Below are 26,155 nucleotides of genomic sequence, written 5' to 3' on the forward strand. Positions count from 1 at the left end.
CAAATAAGGAACAAAGGAGGATTTATAAAGGCTACTAGTCAACCATAAGTCAACGATTAAGCGATGAACTGTGATTCATTCCTCGTTTGCTCCCTAATGACTAGGTTACTAGAAGTTTTTCCAATTTAATATTAATGGGAAATGATTGACATAATTTAACTATGGCTGTAAGAAAAAAAAATATATTTATATAATTTTAAAACAACCTTCTCCTGTTCAGAACAAAATCAACATAGAGATTTAAAGTAAATATTTATCCACAGGGGACGCCGAAATCAGCACCAACCAAAGATCCTCTCAGGAGCTTTTAGTCCTTACCAATACACAATGAGACTTCTGATTGCACTCTGTATTAAATTAGTTTAATGTTCAGTGAAAGTTCAGAGTAAAGCTACATTTACATTACTCAAGAGCGAAGGACACAGTAATAAAATATAAAAAACGTGAATTCTTGACGTTTTATTAAACATTGAATACATCAGAATTATTGCCAAAAATAGATCACTACATGATGTGCTCATCCAAAATAATCAGTCTAATACTGTTGGCAAAGTGTTTCCTTCAAAATTAATGTATCAGATACATTTGACATTCACTGAATGGCGGGAAAAGTCTTCTAAAGTTGAACTTAAGGCCTAACACGAGTGAAGACAAGAATACAAAATGGAAAGTAAAAATACAGCAAAATGGCTAGACCTTCAAACCCTGAAGCTATGTTCAGTGCACACTGCAGACTTAGCATAAGCTTTGCATCTCTACGAGTTACATTTTCAACCACTTTAGTGTTTAAATACATAATACATCAATGATTTAATAAAGCCTGTGTTAGTCTGACTGACATAAAACTTCTTATATTCTCCACATTATCCAATAATAGCTCTGTCCTGTGTGTGACCAGCAGAGGAATTTGGTGCAGAGGGATGCATTTGGTGCTCAGATGGACATTTCCAGGATACTCTGTGAAGAAAGTTGCTTAGGTCAGCTCATCAACAGTGCACCTGGCAGGCTCTCCCTGGTAGGTCACTGCAGAACTGGAGAAAGGCCCCTGAGATTGTAGCATGGGGTAATACTGCCTACAGACCCAATTTGGAATAGTCACTGAAAAGGAAAAAAGGCACACATGCATACCACACCATGAGTCGTTTACAGAGAGACTTTACCATGGAGAGCATGGTCAATGTGGGCCTTCAACTTTCTTTATTTGTCTGTGAGGGTTTTCATTCTGAAGGGTTTTTTCAGACAGCAGAGCTGGAGACAAAGCGAATCCTCTGGGAGTAAACAAGATCAACAAAATAGAGAATCAGGTTGACATTGGTGAACACTGCCACCACCAGCTTGCTATCCCAGGAACATTCCCCACGTGGGCAGTCCTCAGGGCGAGTCGTGTTGCCGTACTTCTTGTCGAAGCTGAAGATGGGCCAGATCAGTGCTGTGCTGAGGTAGAGGATCACAGCAAAAAAGGTGTAGACAACCACAAACCGGTCGAAGGGGAACCGCAGTGATGAGGTCCTCCCAGAAACTGTCAGTATCACCACTATGACAGTGATGGAGAAACACAGGCTGTACACCACCACACAGTACTGAGAAGCAATGTGGACAGTGTACTCGCTGTCATTGGCCAGAGCTCCGAAAATAATGCAGGCCACAAAACCCTGGACCACCTTGAGTAGACCAGACACAGTGGCCATGTAGCCCACCACAGCCCCTGGTTTGGCTCGAGTTAAGAACACTTCAGCGCCGTATGGGAAGCAGCAAACACTGGAGCAGACAGTGACTGCAATGCGGTACATTTGGACTTCACAGCCCTCATCTGGGCACTCTGATTGGAGGAAGTAAACAGGGTAGACCACGGAGGCTGTGATATACATGAGGGTTGCCAGCATGGCAAAGGCCACGGTGAAGTTATCCCAGGAGATAGGCATGCACGTGTGAAGCCGAGTAATATCCAAGGTGAACACAACCAGTGTGACGGCAAAGCAGAAGCACCACACAAACATGCAGAAGATTCCATAGTTGGCGCTGTAGCCCGCACTGTGGGACACCAGGGCCATTATGGTGCAGCCAAGAAGCAGCTGGCACATTCGAGCTGCCCCTAAAGGTGACAACACAGCGTCTTTGTTGAGGTAGTGTCCGCCATGAGAATCCATGGTTTGTGTTGTTCTATGAGGGCAGCTGGTTTTCCTTGTCGCAGTTTTTGATGTCTTGCTTTCGGTCCTGGTATTCTAGGGGTCCACTCTTGTCTTTAGTCACAGACCTCACCCTCTTGGTTGCTTTTCACAGGAGATCCTTAATTACAAATGTCTGTAGTCCTTCCTTCAGCTTGCCTTGTAATTACAGTGGTGCAACAGAGTTACATTTATACACTGTTAGGCAGGCGTTTCTTTAAAAAGAGCTTGTAATAGTCAAGGGTATTTAGTAAGACCTCTGGCTCTAAACCTTGAACATTTTCTATAAAGTATATAACACTGGTATCAGTCCTTCTTTTTTATGTTTTCAAGGAGTTATGAATTTGATCCTGGTCTTACTCAGAGCTGTAGTGAATGTCCTCAGAAATCCTGGATTGTTTTCTTTAATCACCAAGTTGTCCAGTGCCTGAAATAAAAGTAAAGTCCTCTAAAAGTCATACTCAGACATTTGCCCTCAGTGCAGAACAGGTGGACAAGTTCCTCGTCCTGTCAATCAACATCCATAACTTGTATCCTTATAATTCCGTTGCGTTAGGCCCCAAAAACGTCCCATTAGAATCCTTCACACCGCTGGCTCTGTCTCATGCTCTTTGTCTCGTCGTCTCAGTCGCCTTTTGCCCAGCTCCTGTCCTGTGTGTGTGTGTGTCAGTGTGTATATGCACTCAGTGGATTGCTAAGGGTGGTTGTTTAAACGAAAGTTTGTTGCCGAGCCCAGGGTTACAGGCCCTGCCAGCTCTAAAAATAGGGGGTCTATATTCCACAGAGGGGTGGGAGGCTACATGTGGCGGCCAGTATGGGAGTCGTATTTCTAGGGAGCACCCAGAGAGGCTGAGTCAGAGCTCCCTCAGTGAGAAACTGGCATTTATACTCAGCATAATGACAGGGAGAGAGAGGCTAAGACTCCCATTAGAGACAAAAATTACATACAGGTCCAGAGGGATGATTATGCACCAGTGATGACAGATTTGAACGATGGATGTGTGAGGGAAGTGGAAACAGATTAGTAGAGACTTAAAATACCTTAACCTGTGATATAATGATGCTTTGATTGTAGATTTACAGTGTATGTGGTGATTCTCAGAGAAAACCACCACCTGTTACAGCTTTTGAAGTTGTTGTGGGATCAAATTGTGGACTTAAATAAAATGCTTTAACACCAATACATAGGGGTGGGGATCGCATGGCAGCTCATGATACGAAATAAAGCCAACACAATACATGGCCCACAATGATGAGTTCACGATTATGCAATAATTATTATAAGACAATGATATGATACATCACAATCTGTTTAATTGAGGCATACAAAGTGCCCCTAAATGGGTGAACTGCAGGGTTAATATATATGTATAAGGCCACATCTTCTCTGGCCAATTCACTTTTCTTCAAGTTGCCTGCATGAAGCGCCAAAAGGTAGTGACACAGTGAATTAAAATGCCTTGGAAATCTGTTCAGAGTCTTGTTTTCTTTATTAATATATCAATATTTTTGCACCAGCGATTTGATATTTATATCACACGTACCACATTACTTTCTTGTTGTTGAAATATATGAAATCACTCTTAATTCTATTACTTACTTTAATCCCAATAATTGGGTTGCTGTAGATAAAGCTGAAGTTAACTTTTAAACACATTATTTGTTCTATAGGGACAAAGTTTGTATTTGGAGTGCAATGTCCTGTTCAGACTTTAGTCTCAAAGCACAACAGTCTACTTGAAGTAATTAGCCTTGTGATGCAGCAGAGGGCTCTCTCATACTGTACTATGAGCATTCACCTCATTGACCTGGATCAGATCAGATTTTGAAGCTGAAAAATGTTTGTTGGGGTTAAATACGTCATAACCAGCCTCCCTCCTTGTCTTCTCCTTTCTTTTCTGTCATCCTGACTTTCGTGCAGGTTGCGGGCATGACTACACAGACATCAGCGACGGTTAAGGTCCCTAGGTCTGCCCAAGATGTACGGTACAAATAAAAAAAGTCACATCATTTTAAGAATACAAGCTACATTTTACTGAAGCAATAATACAAAACATATAATTTTGTTGCATTTTGTTGCAAGTAATGGTAACTGTTTGGGTTAAAAAGAAAATGTTTTCATCATTGCTTGAATTTAGGATTGACCATGCTTTTGCTGACGTCCATGGGCCTCCCATGCGGCTTGGCCCCAGAAAGCAAACCTTCTAGTGCATCCAAACCGTTTCTTATATTGTTTTCAGTGATTTCTAATTGAAAAAAAAACAAAAAAAAAACGAACATATTGCAATTCTAAAATCTGTTTCCTTTATTTAGGAGAGTAATGATGTTCTATTTTGTTTGAAGAAAAAGCTTCTAAAATAAAAGGTGTCGAAGAAACTTTCGACTGTCAGTGTGTGTGTGTATGCGTGTGTGTGTGTGTGTGTGTGTGTGTGTGTGTGTGTGTGTGTGTGTGTGTGTGTGTGTGTGTGTGTGTGTATGCGTAGCCGTATATCTATTATCAGAAGTGTCAAATAGTGACAGAAGGGTTTGAAGCCTGAGGGAGAAGTTGACCTTACCTCCTGCTTTTTATGCTGTGAGTGCAAAATAGGAAGGAAAAGTGTGCAAATAATACCAACACAAATAATGATGATAATAGAGATAAAAAATAACAACGCAGCAATAATGAGCTTTTAAAATATGTAATGTGTCTTTTCTTTTACGTCTGATACAAAGACATGCAATCAACACAAAGAGATGAAACAGCAATGTATTTACAATTTACAAAGAATCACTTCTCTGTGAAAAGAGCACTTATAAATATGATTTACATAACAAAATAAATATGTAAATTACCAATGTAGCTTGAGTTTGTCTTTATCTGTTAAAAAATATGTTACAGAATAAAATTACAATTAGTAATACCTTTCTTTCTCTGGAGTGATGCCCAATAGAGGTCCTTTAAAAAAACATCTTTTATAAAGACATCATTACATACAACATTGTCATTATATTAAAAAGTGATCTCTATTATGAAATATAAGAAGGGAGTTACAATAGTGAACACTTTAAAGAACCTATACAAATACTCAAAAAAAATATACAATACACGATATTTGTCTCCCTTTAAATGTTCATTGCATTGATCCGAGGATTGCTGAACTGCTGAGGTGTTCGAGCGTGACAAAGTACCCTGTGATCGGGCTTGAACAGTCGTCTGTTTGTGATCGGGCCGTTTAAAAAAAAAAGAGGTATAGACTAGATGTAATGGCACTGTGGTGTATGCAAAGGTAACAGGCCCACAATCAATTAAATGTGATCTTGGCGATGACATCATCACATGCAGCTGTCAAAACTGAAAGTATGACTTCAATCTAATGTTGACAATGATGAAGTTATACAGAGATTAATTTACTAAGCACATGCTTTTGTTGTGTTTGACAACTATTATTTACATGGGGGAGAAAGAGAGCTTTCATTTCAGTAGCCTAAATATGTAAAAAGACTGTGCTAATCCAACATGGCATTATACCCTGAGTGCACTAGTGAAGCATTGTTTGAAAGCCGAGAAAAGCCAGGTTTGCATTTTTTCTAAGGCTGCTATCTCAAGTTTCAAAAATGAATGATCTTGTCTCTCAAGACAACAGAGCTTGTTTTATACAGATAATTTAAGATTTGTCATAATGAAAGAAAACGTTTGTGATTATGGAATAGTTAAGTAGTGCCTAGCTCCTTTTATTACACTTGATTTCAGCCCTATATCGCCTTAGCTCCTTTCACACATGCAGCACCCTCTAAATATGTCCTGACATTTTCCGTTTGAGCTGCATGTCTGAATGCAAACTGACAACATTTCCATCTCGACTTTTTTGCAGATTTTTTTTTCTGTTAGCCCACTATAGTAATATTTCCGCAAGACGTCAGAGTGGGCCGGTTGATGACGTTTAAATCATGCAACCAGAACAAAACCAGTGGGGTTTCTTGTGCACGTAATGAGGCTGCTTCATACTATTTTCTGCACGCCAGCTTGTTTTTTTTTCCACATATTTGCTGACACTGTGGATATGACCAGTAAGACATAGCATTAATATTTAGACAAAAACTGTCATCATGGTTATGACTCTGTTGCTTGGAGACGTTGTAAACATTCTCTTCCACAGCATCCTTTTGAAGTCACGGGGACATGTGTGAAAGAGGAAGTCTGGAAAATGTCAGCGGCAGGCTGTTCCTAAAATGTTATGGTAAATTATCTGGAGCGCCTGTCTGAAAGGGGCTTTGCATGACTATCGCTTGTGTCTTTAAAGAACAGCGACAGGTACAAACATTTTCTCTGACTGAAAGACAGGATGCCATTTTTGTCTGCGACCTTGACTGAAGTAAACTCTGATGGCATGGCATTCCTCAACTCTTTAGTTATGTAAGTAAGAAAAAGGAAACCAATTTATTTCACTTGTATCAAGTTAATTATCAAATTATTTAAAGATCGCTGAGAGCCATCATTAATTATATAATAACAAGTGTGACCATTTTCGGCTACCATAGCTTTAGTATCAGATGCATATCCCTAAAGTTTATGACATTGTTTTGGTGACCAATACAAAATGTTCTTCTTGATCCTGTGCTTTTCTTACATTATAACGCCCATATTTAGGCCTCGATGTATGTTTGATGAGATGTTATAAGAACCCAACCACAAAACAATTTGAACAAAATATACCCTTCTTTACTCTGCTGTGACTAAACTTAATAAAACAGAATCTGTAAATCATTGTAGCCTATTCTTTCTTAAAACAATGACTTAATAAAATCTATGAAAGGATGAAAAAATATATTTAAAAAAAAAAAAAAAACATCAATGAGCATCCTTAAAACTGGATTACATTCGTGATATTATTTCCTTTTACAAAGCAAAAGATAACATCAACAGAGTAGCCGAGAGTTGTGCCTTGTCATGGCGGCGCGTCGCCCCTGTACTTGTCACTAAGTGTGAGGAAAGGGATTGTGGGACAAATCTAAGACCCTGTGTTTGACTGAGGCTTGTATTAAAGTAAACAAGAGGTCAGAGTTGACTAGACTAAAGGTAGAATGGGTTGTGAAGATGGAGTATTAGTTGGAGGTATCAGGCAGGAGGAGACTGGACATAGAGACCAGCCAGCCCTGCTTGGCTTTAGCTTGGAGATGCTGTGTGTACGTGTGTCCCATTAGCTGCCGCTGCTGAGCATGCCCAGTAGCTTGCTGGGGTCCATACCCTGCTGCTGCGCCATCTTCTGCACGTCGAAGCCCATGTGCATGAGGAACTGAATGACGTTCATCTCCTGTCCTGTGAACTGGTCTCGAATGGTGGGGCAGGTGGGGTTGCAGTGCGGCCAGGGGCAGCTGTCAATCAAATGTACGGGGCAGCCTTTGGGCGGGGCTTTGTTGTTCCTGTTGTCGTGGAGGCTACGGTCCCAGCAGTGCAGCGCTCGGGGTAGGGAGGTGCCTTTAACTTGCACATCAATCCAGTAACTAGAAGACAACACAAGAGGGCGCTGTCAGCTCACGGGTGGAACGTCTCAAATTGCAATAGTTCGATTCATGAAATAATGGAATTCAAGGTTTGAATGGAATATGAAATATCACAAAATCCCTGATATCCATTTTTTTTTTATTCTGCTACCTGTTTCGCTCTCATATTGATATGTTTTTTTTTTAGGTTTGTTTATTCGTGCATGATATTTTTATTTATACAGGATCTATTGTTCGCATAATTGTTGCTCTTTACTGGGGCCTGAGTACATATTGTTCTATGTTCTCATGCACAAACATGTCGTGGAATGACAAATAAATCCTTGAATCTTAAAATCATACTCACTTTCTGGTGATAACTTCATGTGATAGGCACGCTGGAGCAAACATAGCCCTGAATAAGAATTTGAAAAAAAACAACACAAATCAATCTCAATCCATGCAAAAATCTGTCTTAAATTCTCTTCTGAAGATGCAGACTGGAGGCCTTACGGGACATCTTTGAGCGTGTTCCTCAGCTCAATGCCCAGGTTTTGGATGTAGCGCCATTGGCCTTCCTGCACTGGCTGGCCTGTTAGCTGGATGTTGTCCACGGTTAACTGGGCCTCATCAAACAGCCACTGGACTACAAAGACTGGGCCTACACACAGAGAATAGAAGATGGATTAATTAAAATAAGAGAGTTGAGAATTGTCGATAGCTAGACATGTGCAACACAAACCAAGCTGTTTTAGGCTTGCACAGGGTACTGAATGTGCATTTCACTCCAAAATGAGTCACTGAAACTCACTTTTTATTGACGGGAAGACTCTGTAACCAAAGAAACAGTTCCACTCCTCTCCTTCATGGGTTTGCCTACACCTCTCTGGCACCACTCCTCCCCAGTAACTGATGGAGCAGGTGAAAAGCACAAATAGGACAATGTCTATATTAATACTTTTGTATCCTCCCCACAAAACGTTGTCATTGTTTGATATTCCCCCTGGATTTCTTACTTTATGCCTCTCTTTATGGTCTCTGTGGGCGAACAGCTGACGGCGTCCACACAGTCCGTGCAGTGGTACTGCTTGTTGTCCAGGAACCAGCCCGAATCAGACAGTCCTCGCACCTGGATCCCAGTGTGCCCCAGTCCCTCCAGCAGCTCTGCGACACGGTCCACATTCAGAAGGACCCCAGTACCACCGGCACTGCATGCAGAAATGTCACATATTCTTATTAGAGCCTGAATAGACATGAACGTATCAGGGCTGCACAACGAATATCAATGTCATCGAGTGTCAATCATCACAATAAAACAAGAAAAAATATTTTATGCAATGCTCTCTCACTCAGCATATGTATATTTAATGATTTGATGAAAGCCTGAGTATGATAGTCAAGCTTTTACACCATTATGATGCAGTCAGATCAAGTTTTCAGCATACACATGTATTGTGTTAACATGAAAACAGCAGATAGACATAGATATTGTGTTACAGCTATGCACTCTTAAAAAAGATATTGCAGTAAAAAGTAAATTTACGCACATTGCATATTTTCCTCATATCATGCTGGCCTATTATAAAAGGCTGCAAGCAACACTTTCGTACTCATACACACCTGCTTCCTGCTAATAGGAGAACTTTGGCGTTGTCCAGACCTTTATTCAGCAGGTCTTTCACAACTTCCTGAATAATCAGTGAGCCCATGAAGGCATAACCACCTGCACACAACACAAAGAGATTAAAGCTGTAGAAAAAGCACTTGTTTCTAGGAGAAAAACATGCCATTTTGATCTTTCAGAAATGTCTTACTCTGCTCTGTTTTGGCTGTAGCTCCACTCCACACATCACTGGAGCAGTATGGGATGAATCTGCACAGACAAAATAAAGTTAAAGTTGCCGCCTATGACCCAAAAAAAGAAAAATGTGCTCCAACAAAATCACAAACATGAGTCAACTTACACCATGTTGGCATTCCACCAGTGAGGGTTTTCCTCAGGCAGTGGAGACAGGATCCCCGTGCCTGCAGAGACACATCAACATGTATCATTAGCCATGCTGGCACTCCTAGACACATCCTCTTCTTCTTCATCATCATTACCACATGGATTACAGTTATTACACTGCAATGAGAGAGGGAGGCGTCTCTGTTCCTAAAGCAGTGGGCGCCAGGTAGCCCTACACCACAGCTACATTATGACCGGGTGTCGGTTGCAATAACACTGCAGATGAGCACTGATACATCCGATCCTTTTAATTACTGAGACATTAAAGTGGGATCTGGGTTATTTTTTTCACCTTATTAGGGGGTCAGGATTTCAGTACACGCCACAGGTGGAGTAGCAGTGGTGCTTAAAGTGAACTACACAGACTATCCTGGGCTCACCTGTTTTCGTTTGGGGCCACTTGGATGAGCTCATCAGTCTCCGCATTGTCTCGTATCGGCTGTCACAGTTCTCTTTGTTGAAGCAGTACCAGCCGCCTGGACAAAAAAAAAACAACATGGGCCATTTTTTAGATTAAAAAAACCCCACAATCATGCATCTTAGTTTGTGCATAAAAATGAAAGAAATTAGTTGATTTAGTCCAGCATACTGACCTTCTAAGAATATCAACCACCGTCTGCTGCCTCGAGATTCTTTCAGGTAATACCTGCAAGACAGCAAATACACCAAAATCAATACATCTCAGCAGCTTTATGAGGTGGATTTGTTTTCATAGCCTGCAAAAACATAGAGAAGCAACAGTAAGCTACGGCCGCATTCTTTGGCTTGGTTTCTTCAGAAAGATGAGATAAACACAAAATAGTAATACCTCCACTGTTTCCACCACCACTGATGGTATCCAAGCGTAAAATATAAACACATACGTCATCAACATTTAAATCTTATCGAGTATGTCATGTTACTTTGCTGGGTTTTTTTTTTTTTTATCTGGAAAAGGTGACAGGATCAGCACAAGTGAAACCTTGCCAACATAAATTGAACAATGAGGTTGTGTGTACAGTTTGCACGTAGGAAACAGATATAGTGATCAAACAAGAGATAAAGATCAACCTGCCCCCTATCCTTTTTGTACCGTAGGTGCTAGTAGACAGTATTCTTCATGTTAAATGTTGTACTATATGTACCATCATAGTCTCTTCACTCTGAGATCATCATTCCTCTGCAGTGTCCTCACATAAACAGGGATAAAATCACACATACCAGCCATGGAAATGATAAAAGACAAATATGTGTAGATAAAATTACACTACATTTGTCTTGCATGGATGTCAACATGCAATCTGTCTTTTGAGTGCTGTTGGACCCAGATGCAGCCAGGATAACCTGCCTTTAATGCCCCATGAATTAGGGCTTTAAAGAAATGTTAAATATCTGCAGAATATGCTGTTTGTCGTCAGCCCAGAAGAGGGCATTGCTTTCTGCTGCTATGCTGCAGAACACATTCATGTAAGATGCATACATGACAGATGAGGCTATTGAAAAAAGGTTGTTTGTAATATAGTTTTATGCATATAAACAGGATGCTCAAAATGTGCTTCTGTGATGATCAATCAGCATCCCCTTGACTCTACCAATGATTCAACTCAAGAGAATGCCAAAAACATTCTTCTCTCAAGAAAACAGACTTGGCGGAGGCTCTGAGATGTTTTTTTTTTTCTTTCAGTCCCTGTATCACACTTTGGCTGCAGTTTGTGTCTTGCGCTATTATTATAAACCACAGTCAATGATGTAGGCTTAGGCCAGAGCAATTTACTGACAACTTCCAAACAACAAAGTGGAGCCCGGGTTTGGCACGTGAACAAGCCAAGAGGGGAAAGCGCAGCATCAAACCCACTCAACTCTAACAAGTGCTTCACCAGGAGATGAATCACACAGTTTGCATCCTTGTTGATCTGTAAACTGTAACAACACCTCGCTTAAAAGTACTCTTTGTAGTTGATGGATTAGCATCTGACAGCAGCCACAGTGGTGAATGAAATGGCCATCTGCCAGTAACTGTCCCCCTGTGCTACGTCTCTAAAGAGCTCAGAGCTTTACCGCGCTCGCAGACAGCTCGTTCTACCACTTTGGGGTTTAACAGGAATTAGACAAAGGTTAAATCTAAACAGAGACATGTAAAGCAAAACCCATTTCATTTAAGTCTGCCCATCACTGAGCTGGTCCGTGATAAATGCACATTGGCAGAAAATCATTTTAGCCTTTATATAAGGCACAAAATATCTCATTAAAAGCATTGACACAATACAATATTATACATATAATACATTTCAGCTACATTACTAGCAATAAAGCTGCATGTTCTTTTATTGTGGGACAGTTTGTCCTTAAAATTGTATCCGTATTGTATTGTATTATGCAGAAAAAACATATTTGAAACAAGCAAAGTCAACAGTCCTATAGCCTGGATAGGTCATATGAACTCATGTATGAATATTAAAAACAACTTTCATGACTGCCTTTTTGCTTGAATCTTTACCTGCTATATCTTGAATATCACTTTTATTTGTCCAAGAAGCCGTAAAAGTTAAAAATAGGTTTTAAAACCGACTGCACACAATTTACTATGTGCAGCCTAATGGAATAAAAATGTCCAGTTTATACATCATGTGTGTATTAAACATATATATGAGACACAAGGGATCTGTTTGATATTAACATGCTTTTAGTGCCATGGCTTATCCCTCTTCAGTGGACAATAAATGCAGGCTGCCGCCAAATGGATTTTTATTTAACAATGTAACATGGACTGCAAACAAATGTAGAGATCCATTGTTTGTCTCTCTGACCAAAGAACATAAACTATTTTATTGTAAACACCTATAGAACTGAAGTCATGGGAGACTGGGCACTTTTTACAGTAGCCATGTAGAGAGAAAACATGCAGTTAAAAGGCTGTAAATTCAACACTGCGCAATCCTCAGAAAGAGACAGACAAGCAAAGAGAGATGGGCGGGGGTCTGAAAACTTAAAGCTAAACTTTCTGCAGAGCAAATCCTGCATTCTAATTTGAGGCAAAGGAAATGAAGCATAGGCCATGTGGCTATCCGCAAATTTCACGCTTCGCTGACGCAAAGCAGCTGTCTATCTCATCCCGAGTGGACCTTATTTAGGACCCAGGACTTTGCTTCCTTTCGAAATTGTCCCACATTTATTTGTATACTATTTATCATGCTATATATGCTGATTTGGAAACTTTGCAATGAACCAGCCCAAATAATGAGAACTACTGGCTCTTCTGCATTGGGACGAGCATGGTTGTCCTCAGGCCAGATACATTAGTATCGGGTTAGTTCGAGTTGCAGGAGGACCAGCAGGACGGGGTGCGCCCTGCTGAAGCAAAATAACAATTCCTACTGGCTCCAGGGTGCACTGCTGCACAGCTGACCCTATGACCTGTCACTTACCCAATCACATGTTTCTAACTTTCCATTAGCATTATTCTCTTTCGGATACATACCCAGCGGAGCTTCCGTCGTTGCAGGTGACTGATGTATTCTCCAAAAAGTTCAGCTTCATGTCGTAGTCGAGTTTCTGCGCCGAGCATGGGTACAGGGACTGCGCGAGGTTCTTCACCTGTGTCATGAAGTTATCCATATTCTCCTCTACGGCGGTGAAATCCAGAGGGAAGCTCTCGGTGGTGTCAACCCGATCCGCCCGGTACGTAGGAGGAGGTGGTGAGCGTCGTGGTTGCGGGTTGCGGCCACCCCGGAACCTCCGCGCGCACAGAGCCCCGGAGTGCATCAGCATCAGCAGCAGCACTGATGAAACCATTCTGATCGCTGTCATCGTATCCTCTTCGTCAGTGTCCTTCCTCCAAGTGCAAAGTCGGGAAAAGACAGAATCTTGACTGATGGAGCTTGAAAAAGACAATTACGCACGGTATAAAAGTCACCACGACACTTGTCACCGCTCCCTGAAACAAATGAATGCAGTTCAATCTGAATAAGAAGTCCCTTTAAATTAGTCTGAACTCTCTGGATTTATCTCAAACTTCCCAAGAATGCGCAGACATCTGTGTGCCAATCTATCCAGTATATCTGAAGCACTGCTTCACCAAGCGCACAAGCTTGAACGACAACACTCGTGCCATGCTCTTGTATTTTATTCAAACTTTCCCCCCTTGTGTGTCCGTCCAGCCAATCACAGCAGCGGGGCAGGACTCGGGGCATGATCAAGCGTGGCAGACTGCCCCCTCTTTGTAATTTATAGAGGGGGAAAAAATGTCCATGCGTTGGTTCTTTTGATCCGCTAAGTTTTATTTGATGTGGTGGCTTTTATTGGCCTTGAAATGCCCATTTCCCATCCCGCCACACATTTATGAAGTGAGAATACCATCTTGTTACGTACTTGCCCAAGAATCAAGTGGGAAACAACAAAACATGATCAGAACTCACGGAGAGTACCAACAATAGAGAGATTTTACCTGGTTAAATAAAAAAAAACGTATTTTGATTCGTTTTATTGTTTAAATTTGTAATTCCCTTTTTTTTCAAGATGTCTTGAAATAAAATATGGTTTAAGTATCTTTTTTTTCTTGAGAGAAAGAAGCACTTATAAAGATTCCTCTCAGTTCTGGCTGCTTGGTTTGCCCATGTTTTCTTTCAGTTTAGAAAAAAAGAGACCTGGACACTTCTTTTTTTTTTTTTTTTAAATCCAGTCTGCCTCCAATGATCAAAGCAACCATCACTCTTTCTCCCCCTCCTCTATCCTCCTCCCTCCCACTTCAGTCTCTTCCAAACTTTCCTGCTCTACTGTATATTTGAAGTCGAGCAGAGCATCCTGATGGGAAGCTGGCTTTTTAGCGCAAGAGTGCCTCTTCATGGTCGATCTATGGCTTCCCTCCAATAACTAACAACCTCTCATTTTAGGGACACATTGAAGTTAAAGTGAAGCCCGCAGGCTTGAAGTAATTTTTCATCAAGGTAGCACTTCATAGTCGTGTTTTGTCTTTGATAGAAGAACTCCTCTTACCTTTCGGTGTCTTTTTAAGGGACATTGCAGTTAAGTCTGGCAATGTTTACATTACAACTGTGCACCTTTACATTCCTTTTTTATAGTTATAAAAGTTATAAAAGACAACCAGCCTTTAATTTTAGAGCAGCTTGAAGCTTCTGAGGAGTTTGTAAACAGACTGAAATCAAAATCTCTATATGACCTACAATAGTGATTTTATCTGCCTGTTATCCCTGCCTCCCTGCGGTCAGTGTAAGACCAGGTGATAAACAGCATGCCACCAGCTTTTCCAATAATTTCCCATGCCAAACATTCATTGTGAATTGCACGTTAGACACTTTAAAGAAAGCAGGATGAGATTTAGGGTCCAAAAACACTACATGTATGTACTCTGTGTCGGCTGTTTTTTGTCGCTGTGCTCACAGCGCTCTTAGTTAAAAACAGTTTAACTTTTGGAACAGCACTCTTCAATGTCACTTCTCCCTCACTGACCAATCAGAATAAAGACGGGTCGGGAAATACAACATCAGGCTTTGTAAACAACAATGGCGAGAGGAGACGTTAGTATGACTCGTCTTAGAGCTGCTGCTAATGCCAGGACACGACTCATATACATGTTTTGTTAAATTTTTGTTAAATGAAAGCAAATATTAAGCACACAGAGCGATCTAAAACACATGTAACAATATACCAAGGGAAGCAGAAGTTAACTTTCGTAACCAAGCAACAAGTTCGTGAGCGCTTCCAGCACATAAAGCACTGTCTATGGACACAGGCCCTTACCAAAGAAATCTTTTTCCATACTTGTCTCCTCTTTAAACTGTTTTCATTGTATTTTAACTGATATCAAATACATTTAAATGCCCATTTTTGTGTATCGCACCCGACACAGCTAGAAAGAATAACTCAGGATATTGTTGACAAGACCTATTCAACGAGCCGCTCATGGGCCAAACCAGGCCCTTTGCCTCAATAGACCTTTTAAGCAGAGGAGTGGATTGAAAACTATATTTAAAGCCCCTGTTAGGAGTTTGTAACAGTTTATGTAACAGACTGAATTTAATATTGGTGCGTCTTTATGGCCTACAAAGGCAAACAAGACCTTCAGTGACAAGACTGACTACATCTATAAGGCAGTTTTTTGTACCTGCATTTCCTTAGGGTAGCTGTCAGACAAGAAGTTTAGCTGAAAACAAATCCTTATTTCACATTTTCATTTGACTGTTTCGGTCATGAACAAGATCAGAAAGGCAATAAGACGTACTATTTCATCCACAGGGGGCGCCAAAATCGACATAAGCGAAATGCTCATCATAAGAACTTCTCTTTTTTCAAATTGGGCCCTTCTAAAACAGCGATTTAATGGGACTGTATTAGACAATGTTAAAGTTTGCTATGGGCACAACAAAATAACAACTGTTAATCTGCTTCACACCACTGACAAGGTATAAACACTTTGTCCTCCTTTAATCCGTGTGCCTCCAGGATGTTGAACTGTTCTGAGCCAGGTAAGATGGATATGAAGTCACCGGCAGAACTGATGGTATTCATTGGGAACTTCAAACAGATGCTTGTATAGATTAAACCATGTGGTAGGGCCCAGGAGGAGAGGCTCTGTCACAGATTGAGTCTAGTCACTTTGACCCATACCTCCCTGTTTTATCACACGTCATCCCCAGAAATGTACCCCTCAAATCACTCGCAGATGGATGCTGGCCTCTGACATATGGAGAGATGCCCCGGCGGTGTGTCAAAAACATCCTCTGACTAAAGTGAGTGAGAAGTGTATGCTTCGGTGTTTTGAATGTGTAGATTCAGAGAGTGATGGAGGATTCTGTGTTAAACAGGCTGGTGTTAGAAACTCTGGTGAGCTTTGCTACTGTTGGTGCACAGGGGTTTGTTCTCTACTGTGCACCTTGTTTGAACTCCAAGTGCTAAGCCTTTCTGGCTTTCACTGGTAATTCTCTCTGTCCCTTTTTTCCTTTGCCTCCCATCGTCTCTGCGTAGCGTAGAAACAAATTTAACCATGCAAGTCCGAATGGATTAATCCTAGATTTAGGTCATTTGAAAATGACCCAGCTGTTCTGATGGCAGTCCCTCAGAAGTGCCCCCATAGCTCCCGTAGCCCCCACCCCGACTCCAGGCCTCCTGTGAAAGTCAAAGCCTGTCTTTCATCTCCGATCAGTTGCATGTGCCCTCACAGATCCACAGGTTTTACTGCTTAAGTCTGGGCTGGCAGCATTGATCATGTGACCGTTGCCTGCCTGCCGTTGAGACACATCATAGCTCTGTGAGCGCTCCCTGTCTGCGCGGCCTGCCAGTTCTGCTCACACATCCTTGTAGTCCGTCTCCCCATGCCTGTTAGTTTTGATTTACACATGCTGTTGTCGAGAGTCCATCCGTGATCATCAAATCCCGCTAGTTGGAACTGTTAGGTCAGGTTACATCAAAGAGATCAGGAGGGATCAGCCTCTTGAAAGGGACAGGCTCTGGCTCATATCATCAGAAACAGGTGGAGGTCCTCATTGGAAGAACAAAGGGGAGATCACCATCTATAAAACTTTTATATTTCATAGAAGAGTTTCTTTAGATTCCTTTAAATTGCCACCCTCTCCTACACAGAGAATGTGAACTATACACACTTCCAGCATAAGACACATGAGACCACATTGTGGGACTCAAACTAAGCATTAAATCCCATGAAAACCACAACAGCGAAGCCCAAGACTTAGTCGTATTACGCCACAAAGTGTTTAAGTGTGGAAAACTGATCAAAGACAGGAGGAAAGAGAAACTGGAAATGTAAGGAACATGCCTCAGGTGTTAGGATCAACATACAAATGTTTCCAAACCTTACCATGTTCATACAATGCACAGTGAAATCTTATTGCCATCTGTATCTCATATTTTGATAATAACAATGACATTTTGTTTATCGCTTGTCATAGCCATATATTGTATAAAACATGGATGTAGTTTCAGTGACCTCCCCCATTTGTTTTCTAAAGAGTCAATAGGTAGCCCAACAATGGTGGTCAAACTGTTGTGGATGCTATCACAACCTTTCTTTCTAGATCAATCTAGAAATGGGGCTGAGGTGGTACTTTAGCCTCCTGGTAAACAGTCTGACCAGTAGGCGCTTTCCTGCATGACATTCCCCACTTTCTCTCTCTCCCCGATTTCTGCCTCTATGAACTGTCCCATCTCTAATAAGGGCATAAAAAGCCCCAAAATTAACCTATCATTGCTCATACAGTGAGTTCCAATAAAGAATTAAGCCGTTGATACTAAATTTGTTTATTGAACCAGGCTATAAACATGTTTATTTCTGCTGTTAAAATAGGCTTTTTAATACAGAACCTAATGGGGATTCCTTTACTTTTGCAGTCATCCTCAAGTGTACACTTAAGGAATTGCAGTTTTTTTCCACTTCCACATTGGCTTCATTTTTCATTTCTGGAGGTTGCTACTTCGTCATACCATAGGTCACGCTGATTTCATTATTTTAAGCGAGTTTTCATCAGCAATAAGATTAAATGCAATGTAAAAGAGATTTGACATTTCAGGTACTCCGCCCCTCCAAAAACATTTCATCCTTCAGCTCCTGTTCAGTGTCACCACGAGACAAACTCCCTAAAAGCACGACCACTTAATTTCACGTTGAAACCATAGTTTAAATCCCCCAAACATAAATGTACAGGTTTGTTTTGGGTGTTAACACACCGTGGAGTCTCTTTCATGTGCCCCCAGCACATGTTCCTGATATTACCCAGAGAATCGGTAAACAACCTTGATCCTGACTCGAGTCGAGAAGTGCCATCGAAGACGTGGACGTAAATGGGGAGAAAGAGAGAGTGAGAGAGGCAGGAGACATCTGTCGAGCAGGCTCTCATTTCGTAAGAAGAGGCCGTCTATTGGTTACAGATGATGCCCTGTTTGATAAAAAATGAACTCTTTCAAGATAGGACAGCTTGCATTGGGGTCTCGCTGGCACTGAGGGGAAATCAAATAGTTCATCTGACAGGTCAGCTGTTTGTTGTTGATCTTTTATCGAGGTGATGGTCTCCATATAGTTGCTTGAAGCCATGTAAGCAGCTCTGTCATGTCATTCATTCTAGTCAAGATGAATGTTCGTTTCGGGGGTACATGCTTGTTTTGTGTGTTTGCCTGCATGTGTTGGAGGATGAGCGAGGTCTTCTCTCACAGGTATCAGTGCATGAGTGTGCTGTCTTCCTCCAGGAGTTTTCCATTCATGCCTAGCGCTTGAATCACCCTCTCCAATGCCCTCTTCCAGGTAGACAGAGGAAGGGAGCAGAGACCAATTACCATTTAAGACCTGCTATTATTACCATCAGAGAGGCAACAGGCCTCTCCTTCCTTTGCTCTTATTTTCATCTCCACGGAGACAGAAGCAGAATCCCGCTCCTTTGTTTCGGAAATGTTTATTTTTGCCACAGATATGCCAAAGGACATGGAAAAGCCCTTATTACAGGTCATGATAGCAGAGTCACAACCCATTATTTTTCTTCTGTCCTTTAACCTGGTAGTCTTTATGGGGAAGTCCACACCCTGTTGTAAAGCATGGTCATTATTCAATTATGCAAGAGCTGTTTTGAGACAGTAGACCTTTAAGAATCTCCAGGGAGGAGATGATAATTGCAATCACTTTTAAGGGATTTTTCTTTTATTGTGGTTGTACAAATTTGAAGGAAATGAGCTGTTGACATGCAATGTGAATCTGATGTTAGGTCAAAACTCTTGATGCCAATTTAAAAGACTGAGAGTTACTGGAAAGATCCTCTGAAGCGCGTCATAGTGGAGGACTAGAGTTAAACCCTCTCTGGGAAATAGTCCCATAATGTTTTGAGTACACGGTATGCGCTCCCATCCACTGAACCATTGGGACACCATTAGTGCATGGCATGTGCCTCATTATTTTTGACACTCTCTTAACACCAAGCAGCCGTTTGCTTTTATCCTCTCAGCGAGAAGATGAGGCTACTGTAATCAAAGAAGACAATGATCAGTGCCAGCCTCTTGGCCTGGCCGGGTACCTGCTTTGATGTCATATTTTGGTGTATGGCGGGCTGTGGCCCATGCCAAAAGAGTACCCATCGTCGCCAACTGTCTGACAGGCTGCCTTTCATCAGAATGACATCACTCTGCTACTTGATTACTTTCCACGGGCTCTTCCAGGCCTGGGAATTTTCTCCCAGGAATCCGAAATCATCCTCCCTGCCTTTTACACCCTTAGTCTCAAAATAAAAAGAGCACACATCAGAGTGCTTGTGTGGCATACATTCAGTATTTATATATTCAACGCTAACAGAGCACTTTGTGGCATTGCCCAGTGTGTATTTTTCCATTGCAAATACTTTTCAAAATATGGACACCGTTGACATGATGGTTCAAACTGGTTGAAACGTTGTTTTTCACAGAGAATCAATATATAGTGCCATTGTGCTCTCCAAATTGGAAATAATCTCATGACTCCCTACATGAAATTCTGCCACTCACCACTTTCGGCAACCAAATTCTATCAAACCAATGGCTCCCGTCAGGTATCCGTCTATAGTGCACAGCACCCAGGGGTTTGTCTGCCCTGAAGTCAGAGCTGCACAGCCTAAGAACTTTCACATGGGCAGTCTTTATAACCCTTTTCACACATACGGAAATCTCCTGAGAACTCCGAGATTTGGCTACCCGGAGATTCTTTAGGCTATGTGTGAACGCGAACAGCCTCATTTTTCGCGTGGACTTTACCCAGAGTTTCTCCGGTATTTTATCCGCAGAATATCCGAGTGAGCTGATGTCTGAACGCGGCAGCATATACACTGGAGATTTCAACTAGAGCCAATGAAAAGAGAATGACGTTTATACAGTGACTGCCTAAAGTGTCTGCACGCGACCACTACGATCTCTGTGCACGTAATTAAACGGTTGCATTCTGTTTTCTGTTCCTCAGTATGTTGTTCTCCTCTTTTTTGTGAATGTTGTCATTCCATTGGATTACACATAGCATTGATATAAAGGCAGATCTTCTCATTATGACGTCGTGTAGCAGACTCTGTTGCTACGGCCGCTACTCCCGCGTTGTTTATTTACGTCATGTCTTACCTCAGGAAATCCCCTGATCCCCCTCCCCTCTGACAGGCAAAGTCCCCCACTGTGAGGCACATATGTGAACGGCTAAGTCGGGAGAATCTCCGGAGCGTTCCTCTTGTAAATATCTAGATATTTGTGAAAACGGCTTATTTTGACTTTTTCTGTTGGGAATGTTTGAAAAGGCTCTCTTAAGGATGCCTCCGATCCACTCTGAACCTTCTTGTTAACATCACACAGCCAATAAATCGGTGCACCATATTTCTATCTACCTTGGAACCATTTGCAAAATTGTGTTTTGTGACATGTTGATTACGTAACCATTTTTTGGCCCATTAAAAAATGGTTAATAAGGTGTCCTGCACGGAAGGACTAATTTCACCCTGTTTTCAAATATGGACATTCAAATCACGGTGATTGCTGCACACTGGGGTTCAGTGATTTGCTTTATGATTTTCTGAGGCATTGTCTTGCAAGCGACAAATCCAAGAGAAGTTCAGTTTGCTTATTAGTAAGATTCCCACAGCGCTCCATAAATATTAAAAAGCAAACGCACATGCAATCTTTGATGTGAACATTTCCCAACCCTTGATTTTCCCCACCATATGGAAGGGAGCAGTGATAAATTACAAGGTAGAACCTGAAGTGTTTTGCCTTTGGAGGGAAACTGCTGTGTGAAGTGGATATTTATAACCAACTTCTTTGGTTTGCAGCGTTGCCTCTCTGCTCATCTGTCTGTCTTCACCTGTAGGTCAGAAGCAGCGTACACAGACTCTCCTGTAGATGCCCCGAGGATCAAAAATGCATTTTACGGGCCCCTGACCATCCTCTGACTGGAAACTAGATTTTTCAAAAGATAAAAAAAAAGAGTTTCAAAGGATCATAGAGTGTTTGTTCATTCTCAGCAGAGAGGATGTAGAGGATGGCTGCATATCTTCAAGAGGCTGAACAGAGATAGACAGTACATAACTGATGTAGCTGCCAAGTCCGCTCTGCTCTTTGATGTATTCAGATGCAAACAGCACATATCCCCTTGCTAACACCTGCATGTGTAATTATGATTGTGTGATCTATTTGAAACATAGACTGATATGAATCGAAAGTCAATGTAAGTAAGACTGAGTACTGCTTCCTACAAAGCCACCTAAGCTTTTGTAATCTGTGTGTCTTCCTGCAAAGATCTCATTTTATGCTTGTGAGGTCAGCCAGGGGAAGCATTCATTCAAAACAATGTAAAGTATCTGTTTTGGAACCAATTCCCTTTCTCCTGTGGCAGGAAGAAGGTGGTCATTTGTGGGAAGAAGAAAGTGTTACTCAGGCTTTACTCACAAAGAGCTCAAGGAGAGCCGTCATCACGACACATCATCTTGTTTTTGTCATGACGAATGAGCAGATTGCTACCAGCACCTTTTTTCGGTTTCTATCTGGTTTTGATCTGTTTATAATTCACATCTCTGGAATCTGAAGACAGGGCTTCCTCCTGGACACCTTGAAATGTAGGGTAGGAGTCATTCTGAGCTGTATATAGATTATTAGTCAATCTATGAGTAATCCCACACTTTTCTCTTCCCTGTAGGGCCGTGAGAGGAGAAACTTATGAATGTAAATAAAGTCAAGAGACACACATTCTACAACTGCTATAGTAAATTCCTGACGTGAGGAGAACAAAAACAATTAAGACAAAACATCGGGAGAATAAAATGAAAATTCCATCAAAGTGAACGCCGTCACATCTGGATGACAGGTGTAGGCTTAATTCCATGCGGCAGAACTTTCTACCTAATTGACTCATTTAGGAGTACACAAAAGCGAGAGTTCTGTGGTTGTGTACCTCTGGATTTGATGCAGGGCAGGATTTGAGTCTTTAGTTTGCAAAGAAACCTGGGTTATTAGTCCAAAATAAAAAATGTAATAAGGCAGGCAGGTAGGGGAAAGGACAACTGTAACGTGTCTGAAGCGTAACCTGTTCTCCGGCCCTCGCTTTGAAACCAGATGAAGATCGGCTGTGGCCCTGAAGTCATTACACCTTCAAAGGTAATTAACACATGGCTTTTGTTTGGGCCCGATGAGCCCCAGATTATGTAGGTACAGATGGTCAGGGGGGCGGACGACAGATACCAAGAGCAAGGTGTGCTTGGATGTGCTTTCATGTCAGCAGGAAGTGCTTGACCCCTGGCCCCCTCCTGACCTCAAATCTAAGCTGTCAACGCCACTTCCTTTAATGTGCCCTATAAAGATTAACATGTGGACAGAGACAGGGGGCCTGCAGACCCCTGCGCAATGAGCGAGAGGACCCAGCTGGCATCTCTGCCCTGCTACAACTTTGGCCAGATATGCTAATATAAGGTTATATATGATCAAAGCCTTGTTTTATTTTTCCATATTGTGAAAGAAGTGGACACATCAGGTTTTGGTTAGTGGAAGATGCAGCCGTTAGAGATCAGAAAGTTGTGAATTTATCTTTAATACAGAAGATTGTGTTTCTGCTCAAAATGCTCAAAATCTTTTAAAATGTTCCACTTAGTGCTGCAATCTACAATACAGTCTCCTGGTATATTTCTTGTTGTAGTAGATGGCGGCACTTCCTCCTTTTGCCATCAAAGACAAGGAAGCCTTGCCTTGAACTTGGAGCCACTTTAACCTTGAACCCTTGGATCTTTCTCCTTGTAGAACTCTTTGAAAACACAATATTTGGCCCTGTTTGGTATCCCAGAGCACATTTCCAAACTGGTTTAAAAGTCAGAATTATTTGACATACTTTTTGATGATGTAGTTTCCATCTTTATATCAGATTTATCTGCTAACCCTAACCCTGGACTGGTCACCAGTCAATCTCAAGGCTGACATACAGAGACAAACGATCAATCACACTCAAACTCGACAGATAAATGGTAAATGGCACTTTACTAATCTTCTGACTACTCAAAGTGCTTTCACACGACAGGTCACACATACACTACACATCACATCCATTCACAAATCGATGGCAGAGGATGCAAGTCAGACTCTAACTCAAATTATTTTGAAGACAAAAACTAAAGGCTATTAAAAATTATTAAAATTATAGAATAGAATTGTGTGACAGGTTGAAAACATGCTTACTGCTCTATGGGATGGTTTTGCACCTGCAGGCAACATGGCTCCGCCTACAGGATAGGGCCTGCCTTCTTCCCTGTTCTATTCAAATGCCTATTCATGGCTTAACCCCAATAATTGAGTATGTTAAGAGCCGGAATCTGCTGAAACAAATATGACAGCTGCAGTTTGGTTGGATTCCAGCCATAACAACTAGCCTGGCTCTGTGCAAAAGTGACAAAATGTGCACCTGTAAAGCAAATCAACATAGTCCTAGTTTTTTAATTGTGTGCAATTTTTTAACGGGAGGTTATGTCACCAAGCATTTCTTGGCCATGACTTTAACCTATGGAGGTTAAAGACAAGAAACTGTTTAACACATTTCTCCACATTTGTAAACTCTCATTGCAGCCAGGATAGTTGTTTCCCCATCCCCATATTTTGGGTCATGGTATTTTGGCTAGCTGCAGGTAGTATTTTCATGTTGCTTTATGATTAAGAAATTGGTATCAGTCCTCAAATCTTATTTTCAGAAAAGAGAGAAAGTGAACAAGCATTCTTGAAAAATTGTATTTACTCACCCCTTACTCAGTGTAATGAAATGCAAAGCCCTTATTAAGGACAAAGACTTAAAGGCTCTAATTATTTTTAATGACATCCTTACAATATATCCAGGTAGATACAGTTGAGATGATGCTTTACTTGGATATCTTTGTTTGTTTGAGTCACCGTGATGCTTTGATTCTGCATGACAAAGGACTGAAACATTCTGGGTGATTCAATGAGTGGTGCTAAACAAAGTGCAGACAAACTTTTTATAGTGAGTATCGAACACATCAACATTTAAGTGCAGGTGGTGTGATTCACATAGCTGTTATAAACTCTACTCCACATGTTGTCAGTCCGGAGCAACAGAGAGCTCCAGGTCTACATCATCTGCTCCCCTGCAAGCATCAAGCACACACACACACACACACACACACACACACACACACACACACACACACACACACACACACACACACACACTGACACAGTGAGCCCTACAGTTTAATATGAATTATCTCAAGCAGACACTTGGATCTGTGGGTCAGCAGTCTGTCTCAGAAGAGTGTTTGATGATTGCGTTTTATTGTTCCAGAAGGTCAAGATCTTCAAAGCTCTCCTTCTGTTCTCCACAGGGCACCCGGGCAGCAGCTGTCGGAATACACTCAGCTTTGTGTTTTTATACGAGAGAAGAGGTAGGTCAAGCCCACTCTCACAGAAATGTTTTTACTAGGGGGTAGGCACTCAGTGGACACCATAATATTGTTGTTCTGCCCTTTTGTGCAGGAGAGCGGAGAGCGTGTGAATCCTGTCGGATGGGACGTCATCTCGCCCGGGTTTGACGCTGATCAAATAGCCTTTTTGGCATGATTCAGCACTATCCCTTATGTGTGTGGATGAATGTGTATGTGTGTGAATTGTTACAGACAAAACAGACCACCACTTGGGCTTAAGATCAAATGTCTTTTCTCTCGTGCTCCTATAAAGCACAGTGTAAGAGCTTATGCGCTACTATAGCACCAAAGTCTTTTACAACAAATGTTTTATTAACAGGTTTTTATAGCAAATCATCTCACCTGACTTACTGCTCTTGTTTGAAAATTCCAAAATGAATTTTTCTTGTCATATAATTGGCTCCCATGGAGCATTCCTGGGCTCTACTGTGAAGAAAATGATTTTATAGTATGTAAGACTCTGAATTTGCTTTATGAAATGCTTCAACAGATTTTTATCGTTCATACAAAAAGAGACAAGCAGACAAGGATACTTGACCTGACCGAAACAAAGCCTGAGAGTCTGTTAATAAAGAGAAGGTAAAAGATCCTTTCTGATTTTTTCCTCACTTTGGATAACGATTTCAGTCGGAAACAGGAACCTTTGTTGCATTCTGGATGTTCTTCTACACGACAACATCGTTTAGGGAGCTGGTTCCAGACGACACACTTTTGGAAACTACATTGTTTTTTTCACTGTGTCAACTGGAAATACTCTGTTCCTATGAAAACTGAAACTTTACACACATGCACACTATGGTTCCAGTCAATAGCCATGTGTGAGTAAGTAGACTACAACAACAACGGTGGACTCTCGAGTTCTGTTAGTGGTGCTCACTCCCATTTTCTTGAAATGTTCTGGCTTTGTGGGTCACTTGGGGTAGCGACCCCATCTCATCCTCTGTCCACACAAATGCTTGTCGGTGAGCCATTTTTGTATATTTAGACCTCACTGCTCTGTGGAAGTAAGAGTATAATGCACATGTGAGTTTAGTTTCATTAGGAAGTCGCGTAGCCAACGACTGGTCTAGCTTGTATACTATAGCGTTTTTTGTCATTTTTGCAGATTTGTG

At 41.5% G+C, this 26,155-nt stretch overlaps 2 protein-coding genes across 2 annotated transcripts; both read right to left on the reverse strand.

Moving 5' to 3' along the window:
- Window positions 1-324: 324 nt before the first annotated feature.
- Window positions 325-2,907, reverse strand: LOC109995153 (myeloid-associated differentiation marker-like protein 2). The gene has a single exon (XM_020648782.3). It carries the CDS (start codon window positions 2,145-2,147, stop codon window positions 1,236-1,238), a length of 912 nt encoding a protein of 303 aa, XP_020504438.1. The 5' UTR covers window positions 2,148-2,907; the 3' UTR covers window positions 325-1,235.
- Window positions 2,908-4,831: 1,924 nt separating this feature from the next.
- notum1a (notum, palmitoleoyl-protein carboxylesterase a) lies at window positions 4,832-13,695 on the reverse strand. The gene is made up of 11 exons (XM_020648586.3): window positions 13,091-13,695; window positions 10,227-10,279; window positions 10,014-10,109; window positions 9,590-9,650; window positions 9,440-9,498; window positions 9,246-9,348; window positions 8,642-8,833; window positions 8,437-8,534; window positions 8,139-8,286; window positions 7,993-8,040; window positions 4,832-7,646 (listed from the first exon to the last, which is right to left on the reverse strand). Exons 1-11 carry the CDS (start codon window positions 13,417-13,419, stop codon window positions 7,343-7,345), a joined length of 1,491 nt encoding a protein of 496 aa, XP_020504242.1. The 5' UTR covers window positions 13,420-13,695; the 3' UTR covers window positions 4,832-7,342.
- Between the last annotated feature and the right edge of the window lie 12,460 nt (window positions 13,696-26,155).

Source organism: Labrus bergylta, chromosome 16 (assembly GCF_963930695.1).
Source record: "Labrus bergylta chromosome 16, fLabBer1.1, whole genome shotgun sequence".
NCBI lineage: Eukaryota > Metazoa > Chordata > Actinopteri > Labriformes > Labridae > Labrus > Labrus bergylta.

Excerpts from the sequence above, each read along its gene's own strand:
- notum1a (XM_020648586.3), bottom strand. The coding sequence starts at position 13,419 with ATGACAGCGATCAGAATGGTTTCATCAGTGCTGCTGCTGATGCTGATG. Across the intron at positions 10,280-13,090 it reads AACGACGGAAGCTCCGCTGG|GTATTACCTGAAAGAATCTC; the intron begins GTATGTATCCGA and ends GCTGTCTTGCAG. Across the intron at positions 9,499-9,589 it reads TGGTGGAATGCCAACATGGT|ATTCATCCCATACTGCTCCA; the intron begins GTAAGTTGACTC and ends TTGTCTGTGCAG.
- LOC109995153 (XM_020648782.3), bottom strand. The coding sequence starts at position 2,147 with ATGGATTCTCATGGCGGACACTACCTCAACAAAGACGCTGTGTTGTCA.